This window comes from Pantherophis guttatus, chromosome 1 (assembly GCF_059756535.1).
Source record: "Pantherophis guttatus breed Tessera chromosome 1, ASM5975653v1, whole genome shotgun sequence".
NCBI classification, from domain to species: domain Eukaryota; kingdom Metazoa; phylum Chordata; class Lepidosauria; order Squamata; family Colubridae; genus Pantherophis; species Pantherophis guttatus.
In genome coordinates this window covers 274,691,840-274,719,487 of record NC_142063.1, presented here as the reverse complement: position 1 = coordinate 274,719,487, position 27,648 = coordinate 274,691,840, and the positions used below count along the sequence as shown (strand labels likewise).

At 37.8% G+C, this 27,648-nt stretch overlaps 1 protein-coding gene across 1 annotated transcript; it reads left to right on the top strand.

The window, feature by feature from the left end:
* Positions 1-204: 204 nt before the first annotated feature.
* PSMB1 (proteasome 20S subunit beta 1) lies at positions 205-9,029 on the top strand. Its single transcript, XM_034428392.3, has 6 exons — positions 205-402; positions 1,982-2,089; positions 3,506-3,587; positions 4,540-4,669; positions 6,621-6,727; positions 8,719-9,029. Exons 1-6 carry the CDS (start codon positions 296-298, stop codon positions 8,902-8,904), a joined length of 720 nt encoding a protein of 239 aa, XP_034284283.1. The 5' UTR covers positions 205-295; the 3' UTR covers positions 8,905-9,029.
* Positions 9,030-27,648: the final 18,619 nt, after the last annotated feature.

Below are 27,648 nucleotides of genomic sequence, written 5' to 3'. Positions count from 1 at the left end.
AGCAAGATCTCCGGAGATTATCTGTTGCCCAAAGCGTTCACACCACCAGCCGACCACGCTTTAGCCACAACGTTGTGCAAACCCAACTTTCACTTTCTGTTGCCTGTTGTTAACAAGTTCCGCGACTCCGACGAACAACCTGAGCTTTTTCATATCCCGCCTCGTCAGAGGGGGCGCTGTGACGAGTCAGGGCGATCGGCGTCGGGGGTGGCGACATTAGCCGCTTCCGCTTCCGCTCCCACCATCTTGCCGTGAGACAGCAGCAAGCAGGGAAACCGGTGGATTTGGAGCAACGATGCTGTCGGCAGCTACTTACGCTGAACCTGTGTTCGGGTTGCCCAGGGAGGTTGGACAGAGCTCTGCGGCGCAACGTCGCTTCTCTCCGTATACTTTCAATGGCGGGTATGTCCTTCATTTGTTGCGCGCCGGTGCTTTTCTTTGGATACTTCCTGTCCCTTTAAGATCGATTCTGCCTTTGGACCAGGGATCTCGAACCTTGGCAACTTTAAGCCTGGAGGACTTCAACTCCCAGAATTCCCCAGCCAGCAAAGCTGGCTGGGGAATTCTGGGAGTTGAAGTCCTCCAGGCTTAAAGTTGCCAAGGTTGGAGACTCCTGCTTTGGACAAAGCATTCTCCCCCCCCCCCCCCAGTGGTTTTACTTTCTTTTTCTCATCTCCCTGCGAAGTAGTAAAACAACAGTAATAGTGTTTTTTTCCTCAAACTCCTGTTTCTTTCATAACTTAAAAACTCGTCTATAAACCCCTGAAAAGGCTTCCCTGTGGCTTCTAACTAAATGGATACAAAGGGTGGTTAAAAACTCAACAAGACCATTAGAGCCACAGGCTTTTTACCTTGACGTTAGAAGTAGCAGCAGAGCATAACAAGGTGGGGTTTAGTGGTGCATTAAATGTAAGGATTCTTCCAAAGGTGACCCAGCATTTTAAGCGAGGCTGAATTACCAGTAGCAACTGGTTGGAATTATCTTGTGCCAGGGCTATAATTCAAGATTGATTTTCTAAAGCCAGCATAATTTTTTTGCTTTCTTGATTTACAAATTCCTAAATAGTTATCTCTCTCCAAGAGAAGCTTCTTTGGGCACAAATATTAATGCATGAAGTAAGAGTGTAGGGTGGTTTTTGCCCTTTTGGAAACCATTGCCTCATAATTTAATTTAATTAATTAAATTTATATGCTGCCCCTCTCCGAAGACTCAGGGCGGTTCACAATACATTTAAAAAATCATTATAAAAAGACATTGAAAAATTAAAAATTGTTCATAGTTTTATTTGCAGAAGAAATTTTGTCCTGCTTCAGATTCCACCTTCAATTTTCTTATATGCTACTTCTTGTTCCTTATCCAGCTTACTTAGGGAACCCCAAATCTTTAAATATTACACATACGTTTTAAAAGAAAGGCAAGAGTTTTCCTTAAAAGCTTTCCTTGTTAGTGGATTCTGTAATTTTTAATATGGATAAAAATATTAGGGAAAATGTCCAAGTTAATTAAATAGCATCTAAACTACAAGAGGGCATCTTGGAGCATCAGTATGCAATGTGACCCTGAAATCTCTCATCCATGCATACTTGTGGCAGATTGGAAGAACAGTTTCTTACCAACTTGAGGTAAGAAATAGACACTTAGGACTAACTTTATATAGGAGTGTTGGAGAAGTTCCCCAATGTTTCTAAAAAGTAAACGTTTTTGAGACAACCCTCTTCTCCCCAGCTCATACTGTGTGCCCCTATGTATCATCAATGAGAAGTATTGCCCCAGCTTCCCAAGCTATTGAACCCTGACTGAAGCCACAGATTTTTTTTCATGTTATGGATATGAGCCACTGAATATAATCCTCTTATGTTTTTGAAAAAAGGAAAAATGCACAGCTAAAGCTAAAATGCTCAAATTTCAAGATTTCAGACTAAATTTAAATGAATGAAAGCTAAATAATTACCAAAAAAATAATTATTTTCTTTTGCTTAGGACCATATTGGCAATTGCTGGTGAAGACTTTGTTGTTGTCGCCTCAGATACTCGACTGAGTGAAGACTATGCAATTCATAGCCGAGAGAGCCCTAAATGTTATAAACTGTAAGTTTAAAGTGGTATATATTTTTGAGTTTGATCCAGACTTAGTCATATCTGGAACAAATCCATTAAAACATTTATTTCTATGTCAAAATACTAAAATTGTGTTAAAACGCTCTACCCCTGGACGTCGCCAGCCGATATTGTCTGGTCGATGGTACCCTGAGGAGGGCAGCCCTGTGTGATTGGACAGGACGGTGGGAGGCAGGCAGGAGATGGTCCTGCAAATTTTGAGTCATTTTGATGACTCAAATGAATAAATGAATGATAGTTGTGGGTGAATATACAATCAATAAAATTGGTCAAAACATCCCTCCTAAGCCGTTAAAGTAAATAAATACAATCACATTGTGTGTCAATATAATCATATAATGGCATATTGTGAACTGCTATATACAGGCACATGTTCACACTTTGTGATCACCATGCATTAGTGAACACAGATCCTGTATGTGTAGAATCATAGCACTGGAGTCCAGAGCCAACTTTTAGTTCTAGAATTTTAAGTAGTAAACTTTAATTTCTCTAATGGTTTATAAAAATTTGAACAGGAGGAGTTAACAAATACTTTCTATATTTGACACAGATTACTGCAGTATGGGAAGAAATATACACTGTATTTTCTAGTGTGTAAGACGCTCCAGAGTATAAGACGCACATTAGTTTTTGGGGGGGGAAACAAGAAAAAAAATTCTGCCTCTGCTTGCCAGCATCCATCGGTATTCATTTGGCTAGCGTCCTTGCAACAAGCAGCCTGGTCAGCTTCAGCATGTTATCACAGCCTGATTCAGCACAAGAAACTGATTGGTGGTTGGATTGGCCTCCCAGAATACTGCCAATTAGCTGTTCCAGGCTGCGGGGATCGCCACAGCTCATTGCCGCTTCCGCGCATCACATTTTTGGCCTCCGCACGCTCCATTTTAGACCCGTTCCAGGTTGCCGGGATCGCCACAGCACATTGCCACTGATCGCCGCCTCCGCATGTCACGTTTTCGGCCTCCGTACGCCCTGTTTTTGGCCTCTGCGCATCGCATTTTCAGGCCATTCCAGGCAGTGCGATGCGTGGAGGCCAAAAATGGGGAGGGGAGTGCAGGCCAAAAATGGAGGCCGAAAATGCGATGCGTGGAGGTGAAACATGCGGAGGCGGCGGGCAGCAGTGATGTGCTGTGACGATCCCCGCAGTCTGGAATGGGTCTAAAATGGAGCATGCGGAGGCCGAAAACGGCCGAAGGGTGGGGGCAGGTGGGTGGGCTGGGCTTCGGCAACATTCGCTGTATAAGACGCACAGACATTTCCACCCATTTTGAAGGGGGGAGTGCATCTTATACTCTGAAAGATACGGTAAATAAAATAACCCTATGAAAATATATTGATGTAGTCTATCAAGATTATTTACAATCTTATCAATATTGTGTACAGGACAGATACAACAGTTATTGGCTGCAGTGGATTTCATGGAGACTGTCTTACCCTTACTAAAATCCTTGAAGCAAGATTGAAGGTAGGTTATTGTATATGACTTAGTGTTGGAAGCTGTACTCATTTGTTACATTAATTTGATACTTTAACACTTAAATCTCAGTTTCATCCTTGTGCACATAATGAATTCTGTATTTCTGCTTGCTCAGATTGGTACATAAGTGTTTTACAATTTTTCCTGCTAGTGTTAATTTATATATAATTTGCATCACAGTAAACCCTTATAAAAAAACCAGAAAATATACAAAACAAATGTCTAAGGTTTCTTACTGTCTGTGGAGATTCTCAGTCATCCAGGTCATGATTGTCCCAAAGGTGCTTTTTCAAAAGGCAACTGGACTTTGTTTTTCCTAAAACAAAATTCATTTGCCTTTTGAAAAAGCACTTTTGGGACAAGGTTTCTTACTGTTCTTTTTACAAATTTCATCTTTTATATTTTATAAACTATCTGGTTTCTTGTTCTATAAATTGTTAGGAGATCCTTTCAAACTGACATGTAACATTCAAATGAATGTTTCTTTAAGGAAGGTGCTAGAATATATTTCACTTGTATAGTGTTGTTAAAAGATAGTGCAAGTCACAAAATGAATTGGTTGCATTCTTTTTGTGGTTAACCTTGGTTGCATAAATGAAATGTAGGAAACATGTAACAATGAGTCATCATGGCTGTTAGAAAAGCTTATTGCAAATTTGTATAAAAGAGCTGAATTTGTAACCAAAATTAGAAATTCAGTGCTAGCTGTAGCAGAAGAAGAAAATCAATCTTCTGCCTTTGAAAGTGCAATATAATAAATAATCAGCCTTATTCGTTTTTTCATTAATGAATTCTGTTTTTATTTTTCCTGGTTAACAGCAAGTGAGTGCTGTTTTTATTGTGTTATGTTTTTTCAGTGGGTCTCTGCTTGCTGGTTAATTTGTGTTAGGAACAATTTCAGCAAGAACATTTGCTTATTTCTGTTGTAAATATGTTCCAGATGTACAAGCATTCCAATAACAAGACCATGAGTTCAGGCGCAATTGCAGCCATGCTTTCTACAATCCTATACTCCCGACGCTTCTTCCCTTATTATGTTTACAACATAATTGGTGGATTGGATGAGGAAGGTAAAGTTCTGTTTGGATTCGTGTAAAAATGCAAGGAAATAACTTCCCCTGAGATGTTGGATAATAGCCTTAACTGGGAAAATAAAGCAATTCTTACAATATGATTCTGAAATTACTATTTCAATAGTAAAATCTTTCTAATTTTTTAAAATTTATTAATAATACAAAATTTAAAAAAAATTGGACATAGATATGACATTACTGGTTCCAAACATCTTCCGTCACTTTACAGTAATACTAGTACTAATGTAAACATATAGTTCTTAAGCTTCGTTCACTATTTAAACATAATATGATATGATATTAATACTTTTCCCTTTATTTCTGTATATTTATCTCTTAAACATACATTTATCTATAATAACATCTATATTTATGTTCTAACACTACACATTTGTCTTGGCTACCCTCTTGTTATTTATCCAATCATAAAATTGTTCCCAGATTTTGTAGTATTTAATTTTGCTTTTATCCTTGAGTTCCAAAGTGAGTCTGTCCATTTCTGCGCAGTTAAAGATTTTCAGTAATATTTCCTCTTCAGCTGGAATATTTTCTCTTTCCATTTTTGAGGAAGGCTATTCATGCTGCTGTGAAATAGTAAAATCTTTCTGATGTGGATTGTATCTTAATATGAATATAGCAGTATTTGGTTTAGCACATACGTATACTATAATATAAAGATTATTGAAATTAATTATAGCTGCCCACTGTAGTGGACTCTCAGTGCTTACAAAATATAATACTGAATGAAAATGATTAAAAACAAAACAACCATGAAAACAAAGCATGACAACTCCACCTCCCCAAATATGTAAATCTCAGGATAATAATTGCATATTTATAAATGTGTAAATCTTTAGTAGAACATATGGTTTCACCATAACAGTTTTCTATTGTTGTATAAATCACAGTTGGTGGTTAAGTGCAGTCCTCTGATGTTTAAACTTATTCCATAGCGGAATATGTTTTAAATTTTTTGGAAATTAAAATGGAAAAAAACAACACCACCTCTATGGATATTTATGTTCAATTCTCAAAAGGAAGGGGTTGTTTTTTTTTGTTTTTTTGAAGGGAGTTTCATCTTTCTAGACATACAGTTCAAACACACAAATATAAGATTGGATCAAAAGACAGGCAAGTGCAGCCACCTTTTATCTCAGCTTTTCTCCCTGAAAAGCCTCTTCCATGTTTGAAGAACTCCATGGGGTGTTACACCCTGCAACAGGCCCAAAGAAGAACTCTAAACAAGGAACAAAGATTTCCATTTGAATTGTTATATATTCACAAGGACCGATTCAGAATTTTCTTTCTATCAGTATGATGATTCCTCTTTGGAACCCATTATTTTTTATTTTGTAAACAAGCAAGAAAATCTAGACTTTGCAAAAGAGCTAAAAGAATAGGTAGAAATTTTTAATATTTATCATTGGATAGTAAGCTTTTAGTATGCCCTTAGCTATTGTTACAAGTCTTTAATTTAAAAAGAAATCAGGGAAAATTAGTCATTGTGATTACGTATGTTAAGAAAAGAAGCAAAGAGATTCTTCTTGTTTCATTTCTCCATTTACAGTAAACATCTGTGGCAAAATTTTGGGAAATATGATACAGATCACATTATACTTTTACATAGTGCAAAATTTTTATTTAGTTCCTTATTTGTATGACTTTCTTGTTGCAATCAGTTAGCCTATTCAAATATATTACACCTGTTTAACAGATACACCGGTTAAAAATGCACGGTTAAATTAAAGTTCTGTTTAAACTAAAGTTTGTTTAGGAAACACAAATCTTTCCGTTGGCATTAGATGGTTTAACCTGATTCATTATTTTGTACTGTGTCCTCGCTTTATTAGTGGTTATCATTTTGAATCAATTTTGTTACACTGTACTTAACTGTCAAGTCCCCTTATTCTAGCATTTGACATTGCCATAAATGTATTTACTTTTCTAGGGAAAGGTGCAGTATACAGTTTTGATCCAGTAGGATCCTATCAGAGAGATAGTTTCAAAGCTGGTGGATCAGCTAGTGCCATGCTGCAACCTCTGCTGGACAATCAGGTAAGTGTCTTCCAATTATTGTGCAATTATTGTGATATAGTGATGTCTGGGGCCTTAACTCTTTCTAAAATACTTGAAATTATTTGGGAGCTATCAGAAATTTTTTTCAGACAATGCAAGGATCCATCACCCTAGGACATAATGTGATTTGTTCATTTTGAATTATATCTTGTGAAAACAATGTAGGAATAAGAAAAGTAAATTCATAATCAGTGACATTTTGTTGCCACTCTGCTTATGGTAGTTTAAAATAAGCCTAGATTGAATAGTTTTGCACAACTTGGTTTCTCTCTCTTGCCTACTAGCTGTCATGGTTCCGAGTAATGAAGTCCGTGAAGTCAGGACTCTGAAACTTGGCTCAGGTTCAAGAATCCCTTTATTGAATACATCATATCGGCACTTAGAAAGATGAAGCTAGCGCTAAATTATCCCTGTGCATAGGGATAGTTAAAAGAATAGGATTCCCCCCCCCCAGGTCTCTCAGGTCACATGGGCCAGTCATAGGTTCCTGCCGGCTCCAACAAGTGTCCGATGACATGACCTTGGTTCACATGCGGGCTGGTAGATGTTATGATTAGACAGCTGAGGCACCACATTCCTAAATTCCCTTCCCTGCACCCCACCCCTTGAATGGCAACCAAGAAACGAAGCAGAAGTAAGCATGGTTTCAGTTGAAGTCGTTTTGCAGGTTGACACTAGCTTTAGGTTCTGTTAAGATCAGGGGTGAAATGCTCCTGGTTCGGACTGGCTCACCCGATCTGGTAGCGATGGTGGTTCGGAGAACCGATAGCAAACATCCCTGCCCCCCCCCCCCACGCCCAGCTGAGCCGTGGGATCATCAGAGGCTTTTTTTTTATTTTTAAAAGCATTTTTTCTACAACCTCTTTGGCCGAAAAAATGCTTTTAAAAGTAAAAAAAAAAAAAGCCTCTGATGATCCCGGGGTTCAGCTGGAATCGTCAGAGGTTTTTAAAAGCATTTTTTCTACAACCTCTTCAGCCGAAGAGGTTGTAGAAAATATGTTTTTAAAAGAAAAAAAAGCCTCTGCTGATCAGGCAACTCAACTGGAATCGTCAGAGGCTTTTAAAAGCATTTTTTTTACAACCTCTTCAGCTGGAGCAGTGAAGGATTGGACAGTGAGTAAGAACACACAGTTAAGTTATTGGTTGAAGAGAGCTGGCCCCTGCATGAGGGAATCTGAGCTGTGAGTGAAAAGAAGGAATTTCCTTGTTTCCTGCCTTTTTTCTTCTTCTGTGTGCCTTATGTGCTCTCTGTGATTTACCTCCTGATGTTACTTCTGTGGTGATTTACCGGGCGATGCTCCTGATTGCCTATCTTATGTACTCTACACATATTTCTTTTCTATAATACTGGTTGGTGTCAGCGTCTCTGACTCCATTTGGACACCGGCTATGCAATTCCCTGACAGGTTCTCTGCGAATAAGTGAGAGGCTAATCATTTCTGCAGAGTCATTTAGTAGAATGCTTGTGCGTGTTCCTACAAAACCATGCTGCAATCTAATGAGCTGTGTCCAGCCATGGACATTGGAAGTCTGCCCATGTACAAGCGAAGAACAGAGCAGCTTCATCCCTCTTGATACTCCTCACTGAACTGAATGCTACTTTTATTTAAATAAGAGCACCTTTGCTTTTGCAGTATGTTGATTTGCTACATTTTCAGATGATAAGTTGTATTAATGCATCTGAACAGATGAAATTGTTATAATGTAATGCTGAACCATTACTGTTGTAATCAACACAGTAGACTTCTTTTACCAAGCTATTGTTGGGGGCAATACGCTGACTCTGTAAACTGCTTAGAGAGGGCAGTAAAGCACTATGAAGCGGTATAGAAGTCTAAGTGCTAGTGCTATTAACTATTTAAAATGTGAGGTCTTTGGTGCTCTCTGAGCTTGCTTGTTTTCTTGCAGACATTTCATTACCCTAACTAGGTAACATCATCAGTATTTAAAATGTTTTTTCTCTTTAAAAGGTTGGCCTCAAGAACATGCAGGGCATGAGTCAATTGCCTTTGTCTTTGGAAAAGGCTTTGCAGCTGGTAAAGGATGTCTTCATTTCTGCTGCAGAAAGAGATGTCTATACAGGAGATGCACTAAAGATCTGCATTATCACAAAAGATGGAATTAAAGAAGAAAGCTTTCCATTGAGAAGAGACTAACCACTGCACCATTCAAGTTAAAATGCTCGGTCTCTAACAGTTGTTTTTATGCAGATTGTTTACAGGTAGCATTGTTAACATTTGATAAATTAAAATAAGGAATAAAAACCCCATTGTTAATCTTTCATGGCATGTTCTATAAATAGACTTTGTGTTATGTGACCTTAGGTTGTGGACAGAATGTATTCCTTGTACAATCTAAAATTTTATTTGATGCAAGATACAAGGAATTTCTTAAAGGCCACAGGATTCATTTGTTGTGTATTTCTGTAGGCAACCTGACTGGGAATTCTTGAAATTTCAACATTTCTAGAGGGCACCCTGTTTAAAAGTAGCCATGTGAATGAATAACTTATATGCATATCTATATATAATATGCATTAAAAAAAACAGCAGTTGAGAAACTGCCATTTCTTGGTACCAATTTATTAAAACAAAGAAAATGGATGACATGTAGTTTTCCTGTCAGCATTATACAGTAGAAGTAATTTTCCATTGTCTTGCCTCCTGGGATTTTTTTTTAAACTTCCCTGCCTTGACTGGTATTCCCTACTGAGCTCCTATTTAAGTACTAATTAAGCCTGACCATGCCAACCATATGATGCCACTTGCTGAAACTATTGATGGATAATTCCTCTCAAATACTGATTGCATTCTTCAAAAATGATTCAGAAGAAGTGCTTTAGGATGTAAGTGCAATGTCTCTACTAAAGTAGCCACATCTTTTAGACTTTTACAGGAGCCTAAATAAAGCTATGGCTACTATAATTAGTAGCATAAAGGAAAGGTGCTATGATGAGGTTCAGCACTGCTCCAGAATCATTTTTTTAAAAAGCATCATCCCACAGAATACTGTTGCACTTTCAGAAGTTAAATTTGCATTTTTAAATGCATCTCCTTCTGGTAAATGCAATGTATGTTAAGGTATTTGTTTGGCTCAAAATGTCAGCGTCCCAGCACTGACATATATAAAGAGAGGAGAAGCTTGAACTTTTGCCTACTAAATCCCTTTGAAGATTCTGTCTCCTCGGAGATGGGAGTGGGGGAGACATTCCTGTGATCTGACGAAGAAGAGATGAGGAAAGTGGCTTGGAAGATAGCCAATGAGAAGCAGAGAATTGGGGATCGGAAAGGGAGGGATTGGGGGGTAAAGGTCAGTACTGACCACGAAAGAGCCAGGATCAGATCACTGTGCTCAATAAAGAGAAAAGTTCCTCAAAGATCGGCAGTTTGGAAATTCATTTATTTTGAGATAGCATCGAAACCTGACACAAAATATATTTTAAGACATATACATGTCTTTCCCATGAAATATCCTCTAGGTATATGGGCAAGATTAAAATAAAATGATTTTTCTTCTAAGATTAACTATTCAAACATTGCTCCCTAATGTATAGTTAAAATGTTCAGCAAACTATGATAGGGTGCCAGAAGTGTCTGCAGAAAAGCCAAGGTTTTGTCAGAGCAATGAAACTTGTATAATTTCACCATAAAGCAAGCTCCATCCCTTACATACTTGGAAGCAATGTGATGAAGCAAATACAGAAGGAGTAGACTTATTTGTGATACTGCGGTGTGTATTTCTTCATTTGCCTTTTCTTCCATTTCCCAGATTTCCATGTACAGTATCATCATATATCTTAGTCTCTTGCTTGGAAATTGTTCCAAAATATTTTTACAACTAATCAGCAAACTTCTGATTATGAGATCAAGGTGCCTGTCACCTTTTGGTAATCTATTAAGGAATATGGATATAAGCAACCTATTGCTGGCTAATTGCTAATTATAGCTAAACCATGCATGGAAATGGCTGCAAATTGGCAATAAAGGTCATGCTATGATTCTGCTTCTGATATATGATAGCTTCTAGCAGCTTCTAGCAGTCATGTAAAAAATGCAAGTAGAAAAATAGGAACCACTTTTGGTGGGAAGGTAACAGCATTCCATGCGCCTTTGGCGTTTAGTCATGCCAGCCACATGACCATGGTCTTCGGACAGCGCTGGCTTTTTGGCTTTGAAACAGAGATGAGCACCGCCCCCTAGAGTCTGGAACGACTAGCACAGATGTATGAGGGGAACCTTTACCTTTACCTATGTGTGCAGAAGAACTCCAAATTAAGTCTGTAGTATCTCCAGAACAAAACTGGATAACTGGTCTGAAATGCCATCACTTATCATTGTTGATAAATATTGGGCTAGATTAGGGTGGACAACTCTGGCAACATTGCGACCTGTGGACTTTAACTCTCAGAATTCCTGAGCCAACATACATAAAAGTTTCCATAGTTGGTCACTGCTGGGCTAGATGGTTCTTTATTTAACAGGAAGAACATCTAGTGCATTTCTGCTTTTATAACTAAAATATGAATAGAATTCATGTATCCTTTGCCTGGAACTTCAACTTGCATTCTCCTATGATACTGTATATGAAAGAAGAGAGTAAGGTCTGTGCCACTCTAAAAAGGTGATTCTTTCATTAAAATTGGAAACCAGGTGTTCTGTTCTAAAAAAATGGCTCATCTGAAGTTAGATAATTGATTTAAAATGAATGTGTATTTCATGCACATGGCATGGCAATTTCATTTGTTCATCTAGAATGATGAAAGCGTTGAGCAGTCTACAAGCAGTTTTTATACATTGGTATATCTCAAGACCATTATGAAAAAAAACTGGATTTTTCTTCCTTTGGTTAAAAGTGACAGATGAGAAAATGCTGTGTTCCCCATATTCTTTGACTTGTTTAAAGGCTTGAAGGACAATTGCTTTTTTACCAAAGGGTTTGGCAAAGCTTTGCCATTAGGTGGCAGCATTGTTATTTTATAAAGTGAAGAGGTCCTATGATTAAGAAGCATGGACAACCTTTCTGAATGGTAGTTGTCTAAACGGATGATGAAAATTTAACGTATTATGTCCCTATATCACTGTTAACACCTTCCTAGGCAGGTATTTCAATAATATCTGGTGGCTCAGCAGACTGATAGTATTGTGATTAACACCAGCTGTCTGCAATTACTGTAAGTTTGAATCTCACCAGGCTCAAGGTTGACTCAGCCTTCCATCCTTTCTAAGGTAGGTAAATTGAGGACCCAGTTTGTGGGGGCAATAAGCTGACTTTGTATAAATATACAAAAGTATGAAGGCTATTGCTTAATGCATTGTAAGCCGCTCTGAGTCTCCGGAGAAGGGCGGCATATAAATCAAATTTTATATATATATTTATATATGAGAATATTTGTTTTAGCATGAAGCTCTTATCAGGAGAATATAGATGGTATCATTATTTTTCATAGATAGATAGTAATCAGGATGAGGTGATAAAAATACAATATTGCCTTGAATTGTCTACCAGTCAGTTTTATTTGGTGAACCCAAATTTTAACATTATGGCAATGGGAGTCCAAATTTCTTTCTCCCTGAGTAAGTATGATTTTATCCCCCTTTGCCGTACATTTCTTACTAATACCTAAATACCAAAACATTATAGATTTTCCTTTCTAGCTCTTGTCCTTTTATATCTTGTTCTTTTCTGTACTTGATATCTTTTGGTGGTTTGGAGAAACCCAGAACTGAGTGCAGTACTTCAAATATGATTTTATATTGGGTTTTCTTCCCCAGGGTGCTTTTCACTTGACTAGTTCAAGTGCTTTGTATACATTGTAAAAATAAAAGAAAAATAAATTCAGGTGCTAGGAGGAAAAATTGGTAAGTGAAGAAGAGCTTTTCCAAATGATATAGAAAACTCCCAACGGACCTAATCTAATATGGTATTTTTAAAGTTAGTTCATGTTCTCCAAAATAGCACCAGGATTTTTGCTAAGTGTCCTCTATCATGTCTGAGATTAATCGATTTCAGCTCTGGCACATTTCCTCTGTATACTAAATCCTGCTGTTAGGATCACAGCATATATATCTTCCTTTATGCAACAGTTTAGGCAACATTCAAGAGTTACATCTCCAGCACCTTGACTAGGAGGAAACCTTTGCCCCATCGGATGCTGCTACTCTCCACTTCCAACATCACTTTCTATTGTTCCTGGTGGTTGAATTTGCTGTAAGTTATAATTCTGAAACATAGGCAGAGTGATCACTGATGAAGGATGCAATTACTCATGTCTTGTGATTTATTTTTTTGCCTAAATAAAAAAAAAGTGATGTTCATCGTGAACCATGCCATGAAAAGCTAGGCCCTGAAATAAATTAGAGTGAGCAATCCTTCCAGAGTCCTAGCCAAACAGTCAAGGATAAGGTCTCCTGATAGGTTTAAATCCACATTTTTAACACAACTGAATAGCTGGATGCTACGTGAAAGGTGAAAGTGCGAAATGTATAGCATTTTCTAACCTAATTCCTTCTAGTTCTCATTGGTTGGTAATTCCAGCAATTGTGGGCCCAACGCAGTGCAAAGAGGAAGGTGTGACTAAAGTGTTGATTAGAATAAGAGAAGCACATTTTCAAAACATACAGGTGGTCTTCATTTAATGATCACTCATTCAGTGATCTATGATGATGCCAAATGAGTAGTACATGCAACGGATCCTCAAAGATGTGGCCATCTCAGCATCCCTGTGGTCATGTGATTATGTTTTGGGTGTTCAACAACCAGTCTGCACTTCCGACTATCACAGTTTCCTGCTGTCACATGATTGCCATTTATGATCTTTCCCTGCTGGCTTCCCACAAGCAAAGTCAATGGGAAAGCTAGCAGGAAGTTGCAAGTTACATGAGAGCCATGATGGTGGAGTGGTTAAGAATGCAATATTGCAGGCTGCCGACTGCCAGCAGTTCAATCCTGGCAGGCTCAAGGTTGACAGCCTTCCATCCTTCCGAGGTGGGTAAAATGAGGACCCAGATTGTTGGGGGAAATATGCTGACTCTGTAAATCACTTAGAGAGAAGGCTGTGAAGGCTGTGAAGCGGTGTATAAGTCTTAAGTGCTATTGCTACTTAACAACAGCAACCAGGACTACATGAAATATGTATACCAACCTTTGCCAACCTGTTGTCACAAGGTTTTTCCACTTATGATTGTGTCAATAATTGTCATATAATGATGGAGTTTTCAGTGCCAATTAGTGTTAAATGAAGACTACTTGTACAGCCATCAAAACAAACCTTAAATTGAGAGAGAATGACTGGTTATCCAGCTGCCTTTGTGCCTATAGTGGGACTAGAGCTCACAGTTTCCAGGTTTCTAGCCTGATGCCTTAAGTATTACATCAGACTGGCTTATTGAATATTGCTTACCTAATTTAATTATTCTTGGTCCCTTGTAAATGCAAATCTATGAAGCTGTCAGTTCAAAGTGACAACAAATGGGGAAAGGCTGGTATGCATATTTCAGGGACATCCCCTTTTTGCAATTCATCTTGTTGCTTGGTTTTGTTTTATTGTGGTAAAGGTCTATTTATCACACACTATTTAGTAAGAAGATTGTAAGTTAACATTTGCTGCTGTCATAAAGCCTTAAACCTAACAAGCTCCATCACCTAGTAATGTCCCTCCTCAAACAAGCTCAGCCATTATGATCAAACACAGCTAATAGCCCCTGAATGACTGAAAGTTCAGCAGTCCATCTATTCTATGTAAACACCAAGGCAAAGTCATATTCTGGACCAGAGGATTCAGAAATCCCCCATTTTAATTGGATAATGAGTTTATTTTTTGTTCATGGATCATCTTCCTAAGTAGGCCATCTGGTATAGCAATCATACAATGCTCTTTCACGTTTGTATAATGTCAACCCACAGAGATATCCAATTTTAATCCTAAGTAGTTTTCATTCAAACACATGAATGTTCAGTTATCAGTGCACAGTTCAGAATCTCGAAAAGAGCTTACAATTATCTTTGGCCATGTTCTCACTGTCAGTTGTGAGTTGGATGTTCTCAGAAGAGTTACTGAAATCAATCTGCTTTTACTGCATACCGTATCCTTGATCCTAAGTATAAGAGTGTGGTTTTCAAACATTATTCTGAGGAGGTAAGTTATGTGCAGGATTAAACATAGTTCTCATATTTTATATAACTTTAATGAAAGTCTTACAATATACATGTTTTATGGTGCCCAGAAGCCTACATTAGGGCTTCAGTACATTACTAACTAACAATTTAATCGTTAACATTTCTTTCTAGATATAAATGGGAAGAAGGGAGCATGGATACTTTAATGTAGCCTTTGAAAGCCATAGTTGCCACAAATGGGGAGGCAATGATCACTTTAAATTTGATCTGAAAACAATCCAGAACAACAAATGGGTTCATTTGTACTCTTCATTGTTCAATACTCCTCAGAGTTTTGTGGTTCAATCTGTGGGTTGAAGTTTTTAAGTTTAGACCAGTGTGCAGTTTGCCATTTAGCAGATGAGATTTCAGTACGCCAGAAGGTGGACCCATGCTCTGCCTTCCTTCCTTCCTTCCTTCCTTCCTTCCTTCCTTCCTTCCTTCCTTCCTTCCTTCCTTCCTTCCTCTTTCCCCCTCCCTCCCCCCTCTCTCTGAAGTGTATTTATTTGCTAACTGAGCAAACAGTTGTATTTTAACCATGCCATAGTAGCAGCAATCCCTCAGCTAGCTGAATCTGAATTAATCTGGACTAATATTAAATGTGGCTTCAGCAAAAAACAAAACAAAAACAACCCTATATGTTCGTGTCATTTTGACAATTAAATGAGTGAATATATGTGATCATAAGAATAAAAATCATGTTTGTTGATGGGGAAAATATCTAAAATTTTAATCCATAGTGGTTTAGTATCTTTATCTGCAGGTTCTAGAGAACCTGAAAGCTTACTGCTTCTTTTGGCTCAATTTATTTGATGTTAAGGTATCACCTTGTTATGCACGTTCAGTTACTCTTCCTGTTCCATCCCACATTAATGACATTTATAACATAAAGCACACTTCTAAAAATCTCACATAAAAATGCCATTACTTTTTTTCAACTTCATTTTTAAATAAGGTTCTCAAAACAAATCTTTTACATTGTAGGATAGTTAGAATTACAATCTATTTGATCTCAGCTATAGAATGAACATTTTTTTAAAAAGCCCTATTTTCAAATTGATCACACAGAAAATCATTTTCTGTTTGAATGTATGTTTGGTTCAGATTATTATATATGCCATATTGTATCAGCTACTGTAAGTTTTTCTTAAATGGCAGTGCTTTGTCACAATTGATCTGTTGCTTGCCATGTTCAAGGCAGAAAACTTGATTTGCCTGTTCAGAGTGGCAATAGTTCCCTGACTAATAGGTCCTGTCATCTGCTATCAGATCCTTTCGGATACCGTGAGAAATGCCTCTGAGATGGCACTGACTGAGTCTGAAATCTTCAATTTCCAGAGCATGTCCTGTGTCACTGAATCATGTTTCCTTCTCTGTGGTTGAACATACATTTAGAATATATTCTTATGTATAGAAAGCTCTGATAACTACTGATTCAAATGAACTGAAATGGGAGGTAGAATGTACCATCCTTTGAGTCTGTCATGTTTCCACAGTAGAGGCTTCCTCCTCCTCCTCCTCCTCCTCCTCCTCCTCCTCCCCCTCCCCTTCCTCCTCCTCCCAGACTTCCTCTACGTATTTTTTTCTTAGAAATAGTAAATTGAAGTGATTTCAATCCCATAATAAATTTTAATATGGGAGGATGTGATCCAAACATGCAGAAGGATTAAACGGAAACAAGAGCTCTGAACTACCCTATACAATGACTATGGAAGGTATTAAAAGTTACAGGAAATGACAACTCCCCCCCACCCCCTGTCCTTCAGATCCTGGTCAGTTTTGATCTCTATCTCTACCATCATTGAAAATAAGCTGTTTTTCTAATCTGAAGGGACTTGGGGAGGAACTTGATATTGCCTACATGCCAGTAACAAAAGCTATTACCGTCCCTTCCATGCATGGGGTATTTCTGTTCCGATTAGATTTCAGGAAAGCCACCCTTCTCACAAATCTCATGCTTAGCAATTGGTTTCCCCCTCTCAAATTTAGCTGGAAGGATCTTTTAAATGCAGGATAATGATGTGTGACATTAAGCAGATAGTTAATCCCATCCCTTAAGCAGATGTGGCAACAAACATACGGAGTGATAAGTGTTTATTTGCTAGCTGTAGAGTAGACTCACAATCTTGTTGGTGCTACATTCACTCCTTCAGCCAAATGGAGAGGTAAATGGACAGTTTTAACAGCTGCCCAGACTAAAAGTTTCCCTAACTCCTTCCTCAGTGGCAATTTCTGTGATGTTTGAATAGGGAGAATACACTTGTAAAATAAATTTTAGAAAGATTTTGCCTCTCTTCTCACAACTATTTTTCCCCCATTGTTGTGCAACATTAAAATTAGATTCAGTTTCACACCTCAAAGGATGTGTTAGGGAGAAAAGGTCCAACTTCCCTCAAGGTCAGAGAAATTACTCGTCTAGCACTGTCAGTCAGAAACACCAGGTAGGTATCATTCTTTTAGATCATAGGATAATTAACATAGAAATGTTAATATCTGCTAATATTATAATAAGAGATTTGGAACAACCTTCTTTATTTTACTTTATTTGCTTAGTTTCTATAGCTGCTCATATCAATATCAAGTACAACATTAAAACAATTAAAGCATATACAAACATTAAAAGAAAATAGCAACAAGAACATTTAACAGAATAAGAGAGTTGGAAGGGACCTTGGAGGTCTTCTAGTCCAACCCCCTGCTCAAGCGGGAAACTCTATACCATTTCAGACAAATGGTTGTCCCATCTTCCTTAAAAAAACCCACTGTTGGCGCATCCACAACTTCTGGAAGCAAGCAGTTCCTCTGAATTAACTGACAGGAAATTCCTTTTTAGGAATTGTTGTTTTAACTGACAGGAAATTCCTCCTTAGTTCCAGGTTGCTTCTCTTCTTGATTAGTTTCCATCCATTGCTCCTTGTCCTGCCTTCAGATGCTTTGGAGAATAAATTGCCTCCTTCTTCTTTTGGCAGTCCCTTAGATATTGGAACACTGCTATCATGTCATCCCTAGTCCTTCTTTTTATTAACTAGACATTGTAACAACCCCTCAATTATAACAACCCTCAACATAGCCAAGAGATGGACTCTGTCACTCATCTAGGGCCCCAGGGTCTGGCAAGAACCTGGTCTTCAAAGCTTTTTCAAAGGCAAGCATGGTGAAGGTCAACTTAATCTCAGGAGGAATGATGTTCCAGGTGGAAGGCAGATCAACAGAAAAGGGTCTTCAGGATTCTGCCAGCCAACATTCTTTGGCTGATGGAATCTACAACTTTCCACTCCTGCCAGATTGGACAGGACAAATAGAAACACCTGGAAAATTTGGTCCTGTAATGTTAATACTTATACATCCACCTAATCTTGCTACTGTGAGAATACCTTGTGGCATGCTATGCTGTATAGCTACCTAGATTTATTTATTTATTTATTTATTTATTTATTTATTTATTTATTTATTTATTTATTTATTTATTTATTTATTTATTTATTCAATCAATCAATCAGTCAATCAAATTGCAGAGCCGTCCATCTATAACTCTGGGTGGCTCACAACATTAAAACAAATAAAAATATACACAAATACAAAATAAACAAGAAATAAAACACACAGCAGCAGAGAAACATAAAAAAGCCCTCAACACAGCCAGGAAACATCTCGTGAATTGCTTCATCATATGCCCAGATTTGTGTAAATGAGCCAACTTTCAAATATCAGGAACAGAAAGTCAGCAACTGATATTCTATTCAATGTCATTAGGTTTTAAAATGAATTCGTAAAAAATGTTTAAAAATTTTAAAAATGTTTAAAAATGTAAAAAAAGAACAAAATATGTTTGTTGTCCCATGAAAAATATTTTCCACAATTAATTTTCTGAGATTTTGTATCAATGTTAAATAGGCTACTCCTTTTTTAATTATGGTAGTAGCCATGGGAATATTGTACATCTTTTCTTTTTATATTTCTTTTTCCATTCTTTTGTGATGGGTGCTCATTTCACATGTTGATATACAACCTTCAACTATATTGGGATTGTTGGACAACCTGCCAAGCTAAATGTTTCACTTGATCAGATTCTGAAATCTGATTCATATTGTTATCACCCCATGGGCTACGATCAGGCAAAGATTGTACACATGGATGAATTGCTGCAGACTGAATTAGTATTGATATACAGTATAGTTATTGTCAATAGAACCAACCTAATTATTCCACAGGAATTGAATAATATTGAGTGATCCAGTGTAGAGCCAAATCTAAATGGGCTAGCTTGGTATTTTTGAAATTTAGCAACTTTAAGATATCTGGACTTCAATTCCCAGAATTCCCCCAGCATGCTTACAGTTGCCAAGTTTGAAAAAACACTGGGTTAGATGAAATAATTGGGACTTCATGAGGTAATCTTTGCCAGATAGTCCAGACAGTCACAATGACTATATCTTTCTACAATATCAGACCTATAAAAATGTACAATAATCTGCTTATGAGAGCATCACAAGAACAGTGAAAATACTGTGCAAAGGAGCTAAGATGCAGATACTGTATGGATGCAAGGTTAAATCAACTCTACTGATTGAAATGACTGAACTGGAATTGCAACCTGCCCTACAAAAATCTTTTGTATAAAGATAACACATCCTGTTGTAACTTGCCTGACTTTACTGATACCTGTTGGTAACTTAATAGATTTTTCTGAACTTTATATATCTCGTGGATGGCTTCAGCTCTTGTACACAACTTATGTGCTTATCTAAGGCTAATTTAACTCATGGCTTAGTCTTTGATTCTCCTGCAATGAACAATAAAGTAAGCACAGAAGTTGGGTTCAGATAACATGCTAAATGCTAGTTCATTGCTCAGCAAGTCATTTGCCTGTTAATGCATTCCAAGCTCAGCACATTATTTGCTTGTCAATATACTTAGAGCTTCCTACAGGGGTCTTTTGGCCTCTGCTGGAACACATTGTTGGATTAATCAGGTTTAATCCATCAGAATTATTCTTGTCTTTCTGAAAAGATTAAAAACCATATAAGGCAGCAAGTAACACAAAGCACTCCAGGTTAAAGAAGCCAACAACTAAATAAATGGGATACAGATTCATCCAGCCTAACAACTGTGTAGTGTGCGTAGTCACATTCAGATGTATACCTTTGTTCCACCCCTAGATCTATTACTCAGATCAAGCCAAAATCAGCTTAGAGAAGTGGCAGGGCCTCTCATCCCCAAGGGCTTTCCTGTTTCAAATGACATGTCACGACACATCAAGACACATCATCACATCTGCCTCTTTGACAGAATTTCATCTGGGCTGTATCCTTGCTCCCCCCCCACCCGCTCGCTGCCCTTTAAAGTTGCATGGTCAGCCCAAGTAAAGGGAGATATGATTTCCTCTGGGGCTTCACAGTAGGAGGTGTCCCACTTCAGGTATCAATATGTAGATGTCAAGGAGAGCAGAAAAAGGAAGGGGACAGGAGAGGAAGGGGGGAGGCCTTAGAGGCTCTGAAGCCAGGCCTGCCTTGAGTGGGTGCCAGAAGAAGCAGGCGGAGATTCAGAAATCAATAAGCTGATGGATCACAAGGCCTGGTGACTCTTTGGAGGAGCCGTTCCGTGTACCCGCACAGAGGCTGAACATCTGTCAGGCAAACAAAAAGCAAGCCGGGTTGAACAAAAGAAAGGATTATTTTCACTCAAGTTCTTCTTCAGACTCAGCAGGCAATGTTCAAGTCATTCTAGCCTTCGAGCTCTGCAGCCTTATGGAGTCCAGGCTGTCCAGGAAATGCCAAATGGTGTTATCCTAAGACAAAAGCAGGGATGAAAAGGGGAGCAGAGGCGGGAAGTTCAGAAAAGCTGCAGTACTCAACTGTAGGGTGCAGAATCAACCGAACGGAGCACTGGCCTAAGGCTGATATAACTTCTTAGTAGGAAGAGCAACACATATTCCTTCTTAAATATAAGTCTCATAGTCTATAGTGAACTTTACTGCATATATTTTAATGTTGGTAATGCCTATAGTCTTTCCTTTTGCTGTTTTGAATAATGGTCCTCAAAGCACTTACATTTTTATCTCCAATAAACTGATTGCATTACTGAAACAGCAATTGTGTATGTATCCAGTATTTCCCTTTTAAAACAACCAATGGTTCCAAACAGTTTGTATTTATAGTGGATATTTCCCTCACTATATCTGGGGAAATATTTCCATATATTCTTACCAAGAATGTACATGTCCCTTCATCATTTCAGATGCATGAAGATTTGCTTTCACTTGAAAGCAAGGCTCTTTTAACTAGGTTTGAAGTTAACAGAATATGGGTTTTACACCACAATCCTTTTTTGGTCATGTTTCCTCAATCTAAAAGTTTGTACGATCAAAACTTTGCCTATTCAAAAATGTTTACCAACAATCCTTTCCTCCTATATAAAAATGAAAATGATTCAGCAGAATGGAATCGTTAATCAAGCTTTCCTTAATTTCGCATATTTAAATAGCTGCATAGACTGTCAGGCACCTTAAACAAATCCATGGAAATCCTTCTTAGAAAAGAGAAGAAAAAGCAACCCTCCAGTTCATGCAAAAGTATAGAATCTTGTTATTAAGGAAAAGTAAAATGATTTTTATGGAAGAAAAAAAAAATCTGCTTTGGCTTCCACTGCATTAAAAAAAACCATTCAGGCAGAAAGAAGCTCAATCCAAGTGAAGTTTTTGCCTCTTTTTTGTGAACTAAATATAGTAATATATTTATTTCTGCACTCAGATGTCAACAACTATTTTCTTTCTTTCGAGTGTTGTGTTATGCTTTTGGTCATATCTATCTATCAGATTACAAGAGCAGGGGTCCCCAAGCCCCCGGTCCATGGACTGGCACCAGGCCGTGGCATGCCAGAAACTGGGCCACACAAAGAAGCTAAGCCCCATCCATGGGATGCAAGCAGCACACAAAACCACGCCCCATCCGGTGTGCAGAAAAACCTCTCTCTACGAAACCGGTCCCTGGTGCCCGAAAGGCTGGGGGCCACTGTAAGATAGTTTATGAGACACTTTATTGACAGCAATATCCTTCAAATTGTGGAAATGCCATATAATAATTATTAGCTAAGAGTTCCGCATTATTGATATGAAATGATCATATAGTTAATGTACCATATATGATTGAATTGCCTTCCTTCTTTTTTTGCTTTGCATACTCTACCATGGCTTGCTCATAGTTCTTTCTTGTCACTGACATACAGTCTACATATAATTATTACCCAGATGAACAGAAAAAACATGAATAAACCAAGCGTGGGGGAGTGGGAAGGAAGGAGTCTAAATCTTTTAAGGAGCTTATGAGGTTTGATAACATTTCTCTACTAACCAAATCCGAGCTTACCTCTACTTGATATTTTTGTTCCAGTTTTGTTCCAACACAAGGTGCTCCTATTTAAGTACCCTGATGGGAGGAAATGTAGAATTAAAATGAGAAAGGGATAGTTTCAATTCTGCACCATTAATGGTTGGCTGTTGTTTTTATATAGTTTTGGTTAAATAGCAGATCCTTTTGCCATTGACCAGCTGGTATTGGGAGTCATCTCATTGCAGTTTAAGGAGTGGCTTGTCATGTGGAATAGGCAAAATGAGGGCAAGATTTTTTACTGTCTGAAGGGAACCGCCCCCTTAACCCCACTTCTGCATTCCACACAGAAAAACTGAGCAGTCAAAAATTGAGCAGTTGAAATGTTTGGTTTTGGCAGAAGATAGCATCCTCTGCCACAGTTGAAGGCTTTAGGGCAGACCTGAGGAAAACACAGTTCTGTTCTCCAAGGCTTCATGAAACCCATTCTCTCTGCTGTACATCAACTTTTATCCAGTCTGGGGCAGTCATTACATTCTGTTCAATGATAGGACATGCATGGAACGTATTTATTTGGATCCTTACCATATTAGGCTAGCTCAACTACAGGTAATCCTCAATTTATGACCATGATTGAGCCCAAAATTTCTTTTGCTAAGTGAAACATTTGTTCAGTGAATTTTGCTCCATTTTACGACATTTTTTTTACCACAGTTGGTTAAGCAAACCACTTAAATCGCAGTTGTTAAATTAGTAACACAGTTGTTAAGTGAATCTGGTTTCCCCATTGACTTTGCTTGTCAGAGGGTTGCAGAAGCTGATTACATGACTAATGCACTGCAAATGTCATAAATATGAATTAATTACCAAGCATCTGAATTTTGATCACATGGCCATGGGGATGCTGCAGGGGTTGTAAGTGGGAAAAACGATCATGTCACTTTTTTCAGTGCCATTGTAGCTTCAAACGGTCACTAAATAAACTGTTGTAAGTCAAGGACTATCTCAATTACAGGAGTAAATGGTAATGAGAGATGCTACTTTAGCCTTCCTACACATTCATAGCTATTGTGCTTGCAAGAAACACAGTTTTGTTTGCATTTAATTTGGTGGGTAAAAACCTTTTCCAGAAAATGCTAATGATCATTTTGTGAGTAAGATCAACTCACAATAAAATACAGATTGTGAAAAACACTTCAGAGGTCCGTCTAAATCAATTAAAAGACAGCTGACTGGCAAATCTGAACTGTGGTGGGATAGGATATATAATAACTTCCTTTGCACTTTAGGAAGTGACTTTTGGGAAAGCTAGAAAAGTTGGTTTGCTTTTTGTTAAAAAAAATATTATTATTAAATCAGCATCCAAGGCAGAGAAAAGAAGGGCTTTCTGAGCTGGAAGCAATTCCTCTTAAGTGTATTTCATGGTAGTTGAAAGGGAAGAGAATAAAGGAACTGTGAACAGCTGGTAGATGGCAATCCTGTGCCAACAAGGGGGCAGGGAGGAAATGTGTGGGGGAGGTGAGGAAGAGGATGGTATAAAGGAAAAGTGGCAAAAATGGATGACTCCTAACTGAATTACTTCTTAAAGTTCAGCTTTGTGCTAGAATTGTCAGTCAACAGGGATTCACCCAGTAAGAGGGCCATTGTCCTCTTTTAGGGGTGAGGGCACATAGCAAAAAAAAAAAAAAAGATTATCATGCTGGGCTGGGAAATGAAAATGCTCTCAGTCCCATTCTCCAATGAAAAGCCCATGGAAAAAGCCCTCATTGTGAATGGAATATTTAGGAGAGGACATCTCTCTTCCCAGCAATCTCTCAGCAATTCCCAGCAATCTGAAAACCTCTCTCTCTGCACATTTAATAATTGGTATATACTTTTCAAAACCTTCCTACCTTGTAAAATATATTTCTTCATTTTTTTTAATCCCTTGAATTTTCTTTAGTTAATTCTTTACTTGGCCTATAACTTTTGTCTTCCCTTCAAGCATTATTTCTTTGAGTTGGTAGACTGGCACTGGTGTGGCAACTTTGCAAAAGATGATGGAGACCCCTTATTTCAGATTTCCCAGCTCCATAACAATATAATCCTATATTTCTCAGACAGGGACAGTAATTCCAATTTAATTCCACATATTGGAGCTTATCAATGGGAATGGGATATCACTGCATTCTTCAGGACTCCAAAACATCTCTTTCTCTACAAAATAGGAAGATTAAATTACTTTGAATACATAGGTCAGTAATTTCTTCATTTTATTATGCAAGGAACTTTGCTCTGTGAAAATCAAGTAATAATTTAGGTGTGAATTGAATGTGTTGTGCCTATATTTCAAGTCTTCTCAGCCTTGTGTCTCTGATTGGTAATAGTTATCACATTCCACATCTCTTGAGGTTGGTGATTGGGGATAATGGGAGCTATAGTATAATATATCTGAAAGATGTTAAGTTGGGGGAATTTGCTTCGTGATGTGCATTTTTTTCTTAATTTCCAAAATGAACATTAAGGATGTTTTCCTAAAAGTGCCCTTGCAGAATATTATATAGCTCACATCAGTTAAACTAAGTAAAAAAATATATTATAGTAAAATCATTGGAAAATAATTCCTTACAACATCCTGGCAAGGAAATTCTATTAGGTTACCCGATCTGGGGTGCAAAAACTATTATGTATCTTTTTTCAACTAGGGTCTAGTAAAGTTATAAAGTTCTGGTATAATAGGTCTAGATTGCACATTCTGTCCTAAAAGTCTTCTAAAAATACACATCATTTTCTCAAAGGAGAAAGAAACTTTCTAGCAAAGAAACATTACACTGTGGAGAATAAATCATGTATATCAGAGTATATATGACTAATCTATTTGAACTGAGAAATGTTGATTTATTAATTAGCAAGACCACCTCACAAATGGACTAATATCCCTTTGAGCATGAACAAAAGGTACCTGAAATCATTGCAGCTTTCTCTTTTGGCTTTTAACTATATTGTGAGGAAACCCTAAGAAATCCAACACCTTTTCCTTTGCCATCTCTCTCTCAGATCATTCAGCTCCTGGGCCATATCCATATCTCACATGGGTGCTAAACCCCATCAGTATCTCAGCCAAATTAGTATGAAAGGTGGGGGAAGGGTAGAAGCTGATCCTTTGATCTCCAAAGGCTCTTTCATGGTTCATTTGAGAGGCAATGACTATAGAAGGTGAGCATTCCCAGTTTATCCTCAGTTAGGTGTTGATGGCCTTTAGATAGGCTGGGAACATAATAGAGGGAAAATATTTACAAAACAAAGACTGGCCCAGCATTAACATTGTTAATGGGCTCTGGAAAGGATGGATGTGTAAATAATATGTAAACTTTAGCCTCTTGGGTCTCTATTCCTTAAAAAGGGGGAATGATAACACAACCTTCTTTATTCTGGGCCACCACTGACAACTCATTATAATTTATATGTGAAAGAGTAAGTGTATACTTATGTCTTCTGTCATGGGAAAATGGGTGGAGAAATGTTAAAGATGTACAAGTGTTGGTGGAGAGGTAGTCGGTCTTTTGTGAGCAATGAGTGTTTGCTGAAAGAGGCAAAATGGTTCTGCTCATGTTGATATAGGAAAGTAAAAGCTGGGTGTTTCAGGACAAACATAGAATTAAACAGAATGCAACGGGGAGGAGTTACCATAGTGAAAAAGTAGAAGGAAAACTATGAAGAGGTAAGATCAAGGAGAAATGGTGCTGAATGGACCAAATATAAAAAAAGGGGGGGAATAAGATATTGAGTTGGTTTGGTTATACAGAAACAATGAATGAGGCTCATTTCCCCAAATAAATGTATGAAGCCCAAGGAGAGGGAGAAGACAGAGAAGTCTGTGGCTGGATCAAGTTGATGAACTCCTCAAACAGAGGTGAAAATTCAAGATAAAATAAGAAACAGCCTATGATAGAAGCCAGGATAGAAAGATATTAGTATATTCATGTCAGTTGAATACTAATTTTATTAAGTTCAATAGGACTAAAGAGTAGAGGAGATCACTGCTGAAGTAGCAGTTAAAAAGTTTCTATTATGAAAGATGTTCAGTGCCATAAATCCATGTTTTTCATATACAATTCAAATTATATTAGATTCAAATTATATAGCAATTTCCAAAATTCCTTTAAAAATAGAATAAGTATTAAACCAAAATTGGAAAACTATAGGACAAGCTTAAATGAAGCTTAAACTTTGCAATATAGATGAATTTCATATATCCTTGCATCTTAAATATATGTTGTATACTGCATATACTTCTTAGGTGGTGGGGTGTATCAGTGTGTAAAGTGGTCTACTTTATGTAGATTAGAGGTCCCAGGTTCTAGATTCATGGAATAGTATGAGCATGGTCTGGGGAAAAAAAGATTTTGGTTGAACTTGTGGTCAAAGTTGACTGGTTCTTTTGAAGTTTGGAATGTATGTGGAGTAAAGAGCAGGATTTAACATATGAAAGAAGTGAAATAAGAAGAGAGATGCTGGGTGTCTCTCAGCATCTCTAAGAGAAATGTATAATTTCTGAATGAAGGAAGTCTAATCTTATGGAGTGGAGTTGACAACTACATACAAGAAAGTGATAGAGATGCTATAAATATGAATGAAAGCTTTCAGCCATGTGTCAGAAACTTTTCATACAGCTGCATGAAATTATGTCTAATAATTTAGAGTATTTCCACACCTTTTCACTGTCCAAACCCAAATTTAAAGGAAACTAATCTGCTGCAGGTGCTGCACCAGCCCAAGTTCCCTCACCTCTGCTCCACACAAGGCAGGCAGGTACCTTTGCCAAAACTCACAACACACTTGTTACTTTCAGTTTTGCTTACTGCAGGTAGGCTACTGAGAGGAGTTTGCAAAACCATCAAGCTACCATTTCTCTTATAGGTGTTGGAAGGAAAGATAAGGTAAGAGTTCCAATCATGAGGAAAAAACATATACTGCCTTTAAAAACAAAACAAATCCCACACCAAGCACAATGGAGCTGAAATAAATCAACTCATCTTTCTAACACGAAGGTTCAGAGCTGCTAGCAAAGAGGCTCGAAATCTTATAGAATTTACAGACTCCTATTTACAATATTGGCATCTTCAGGTTGAAACAAGAGGACTTAAGTCCTGAGTAGGGTGCTGAGTGACCTGATCAACATTTTTGTATGCCCCTTGGTGCTACATGGTGTTTATTCCATAGCCAGCTAGCAAAGAACAGAACTGTCCCAATTATATCGCATGTTTGCTGTCATATATCTAGTAGGTTATAGACACATTTTTGTTGTCTTTAGTCACCACAAACATTTGCTTAGCTGCTTCTCATCTTTTAATTCTGAGGCAGCTCAGGACGAGGTGACATGTTAAGCATCTTTCTCTGAGAAGGTTCCACCAAATGGACATGATGCTTATTTTTGGATAA

Bases quoted from the DNA above. Each gene is read 5' to 3' on its own strand.
- PSMB1 (XM_034428392.3), top strand. From the start codon at position 296: ATGCTGTCGGCAGCTACTTACGCTGAACCTGTGTTCGGGTTGCCCAGG. The intron at 2,090-3,505 runs GTAAGTTTAAAG...TATTGTGTACAG, and splicing joins AGCCCTAAATGTTATAAACT to GACAGATACAACAGTTATTG. The intron at 3,588-4,539 runs GTAGGTTATTGT...AATATGTTCCAG, and splicing joins TCCTTGAAGCAAGATTGAAG to ATGTACAAGCATTCCAATAA.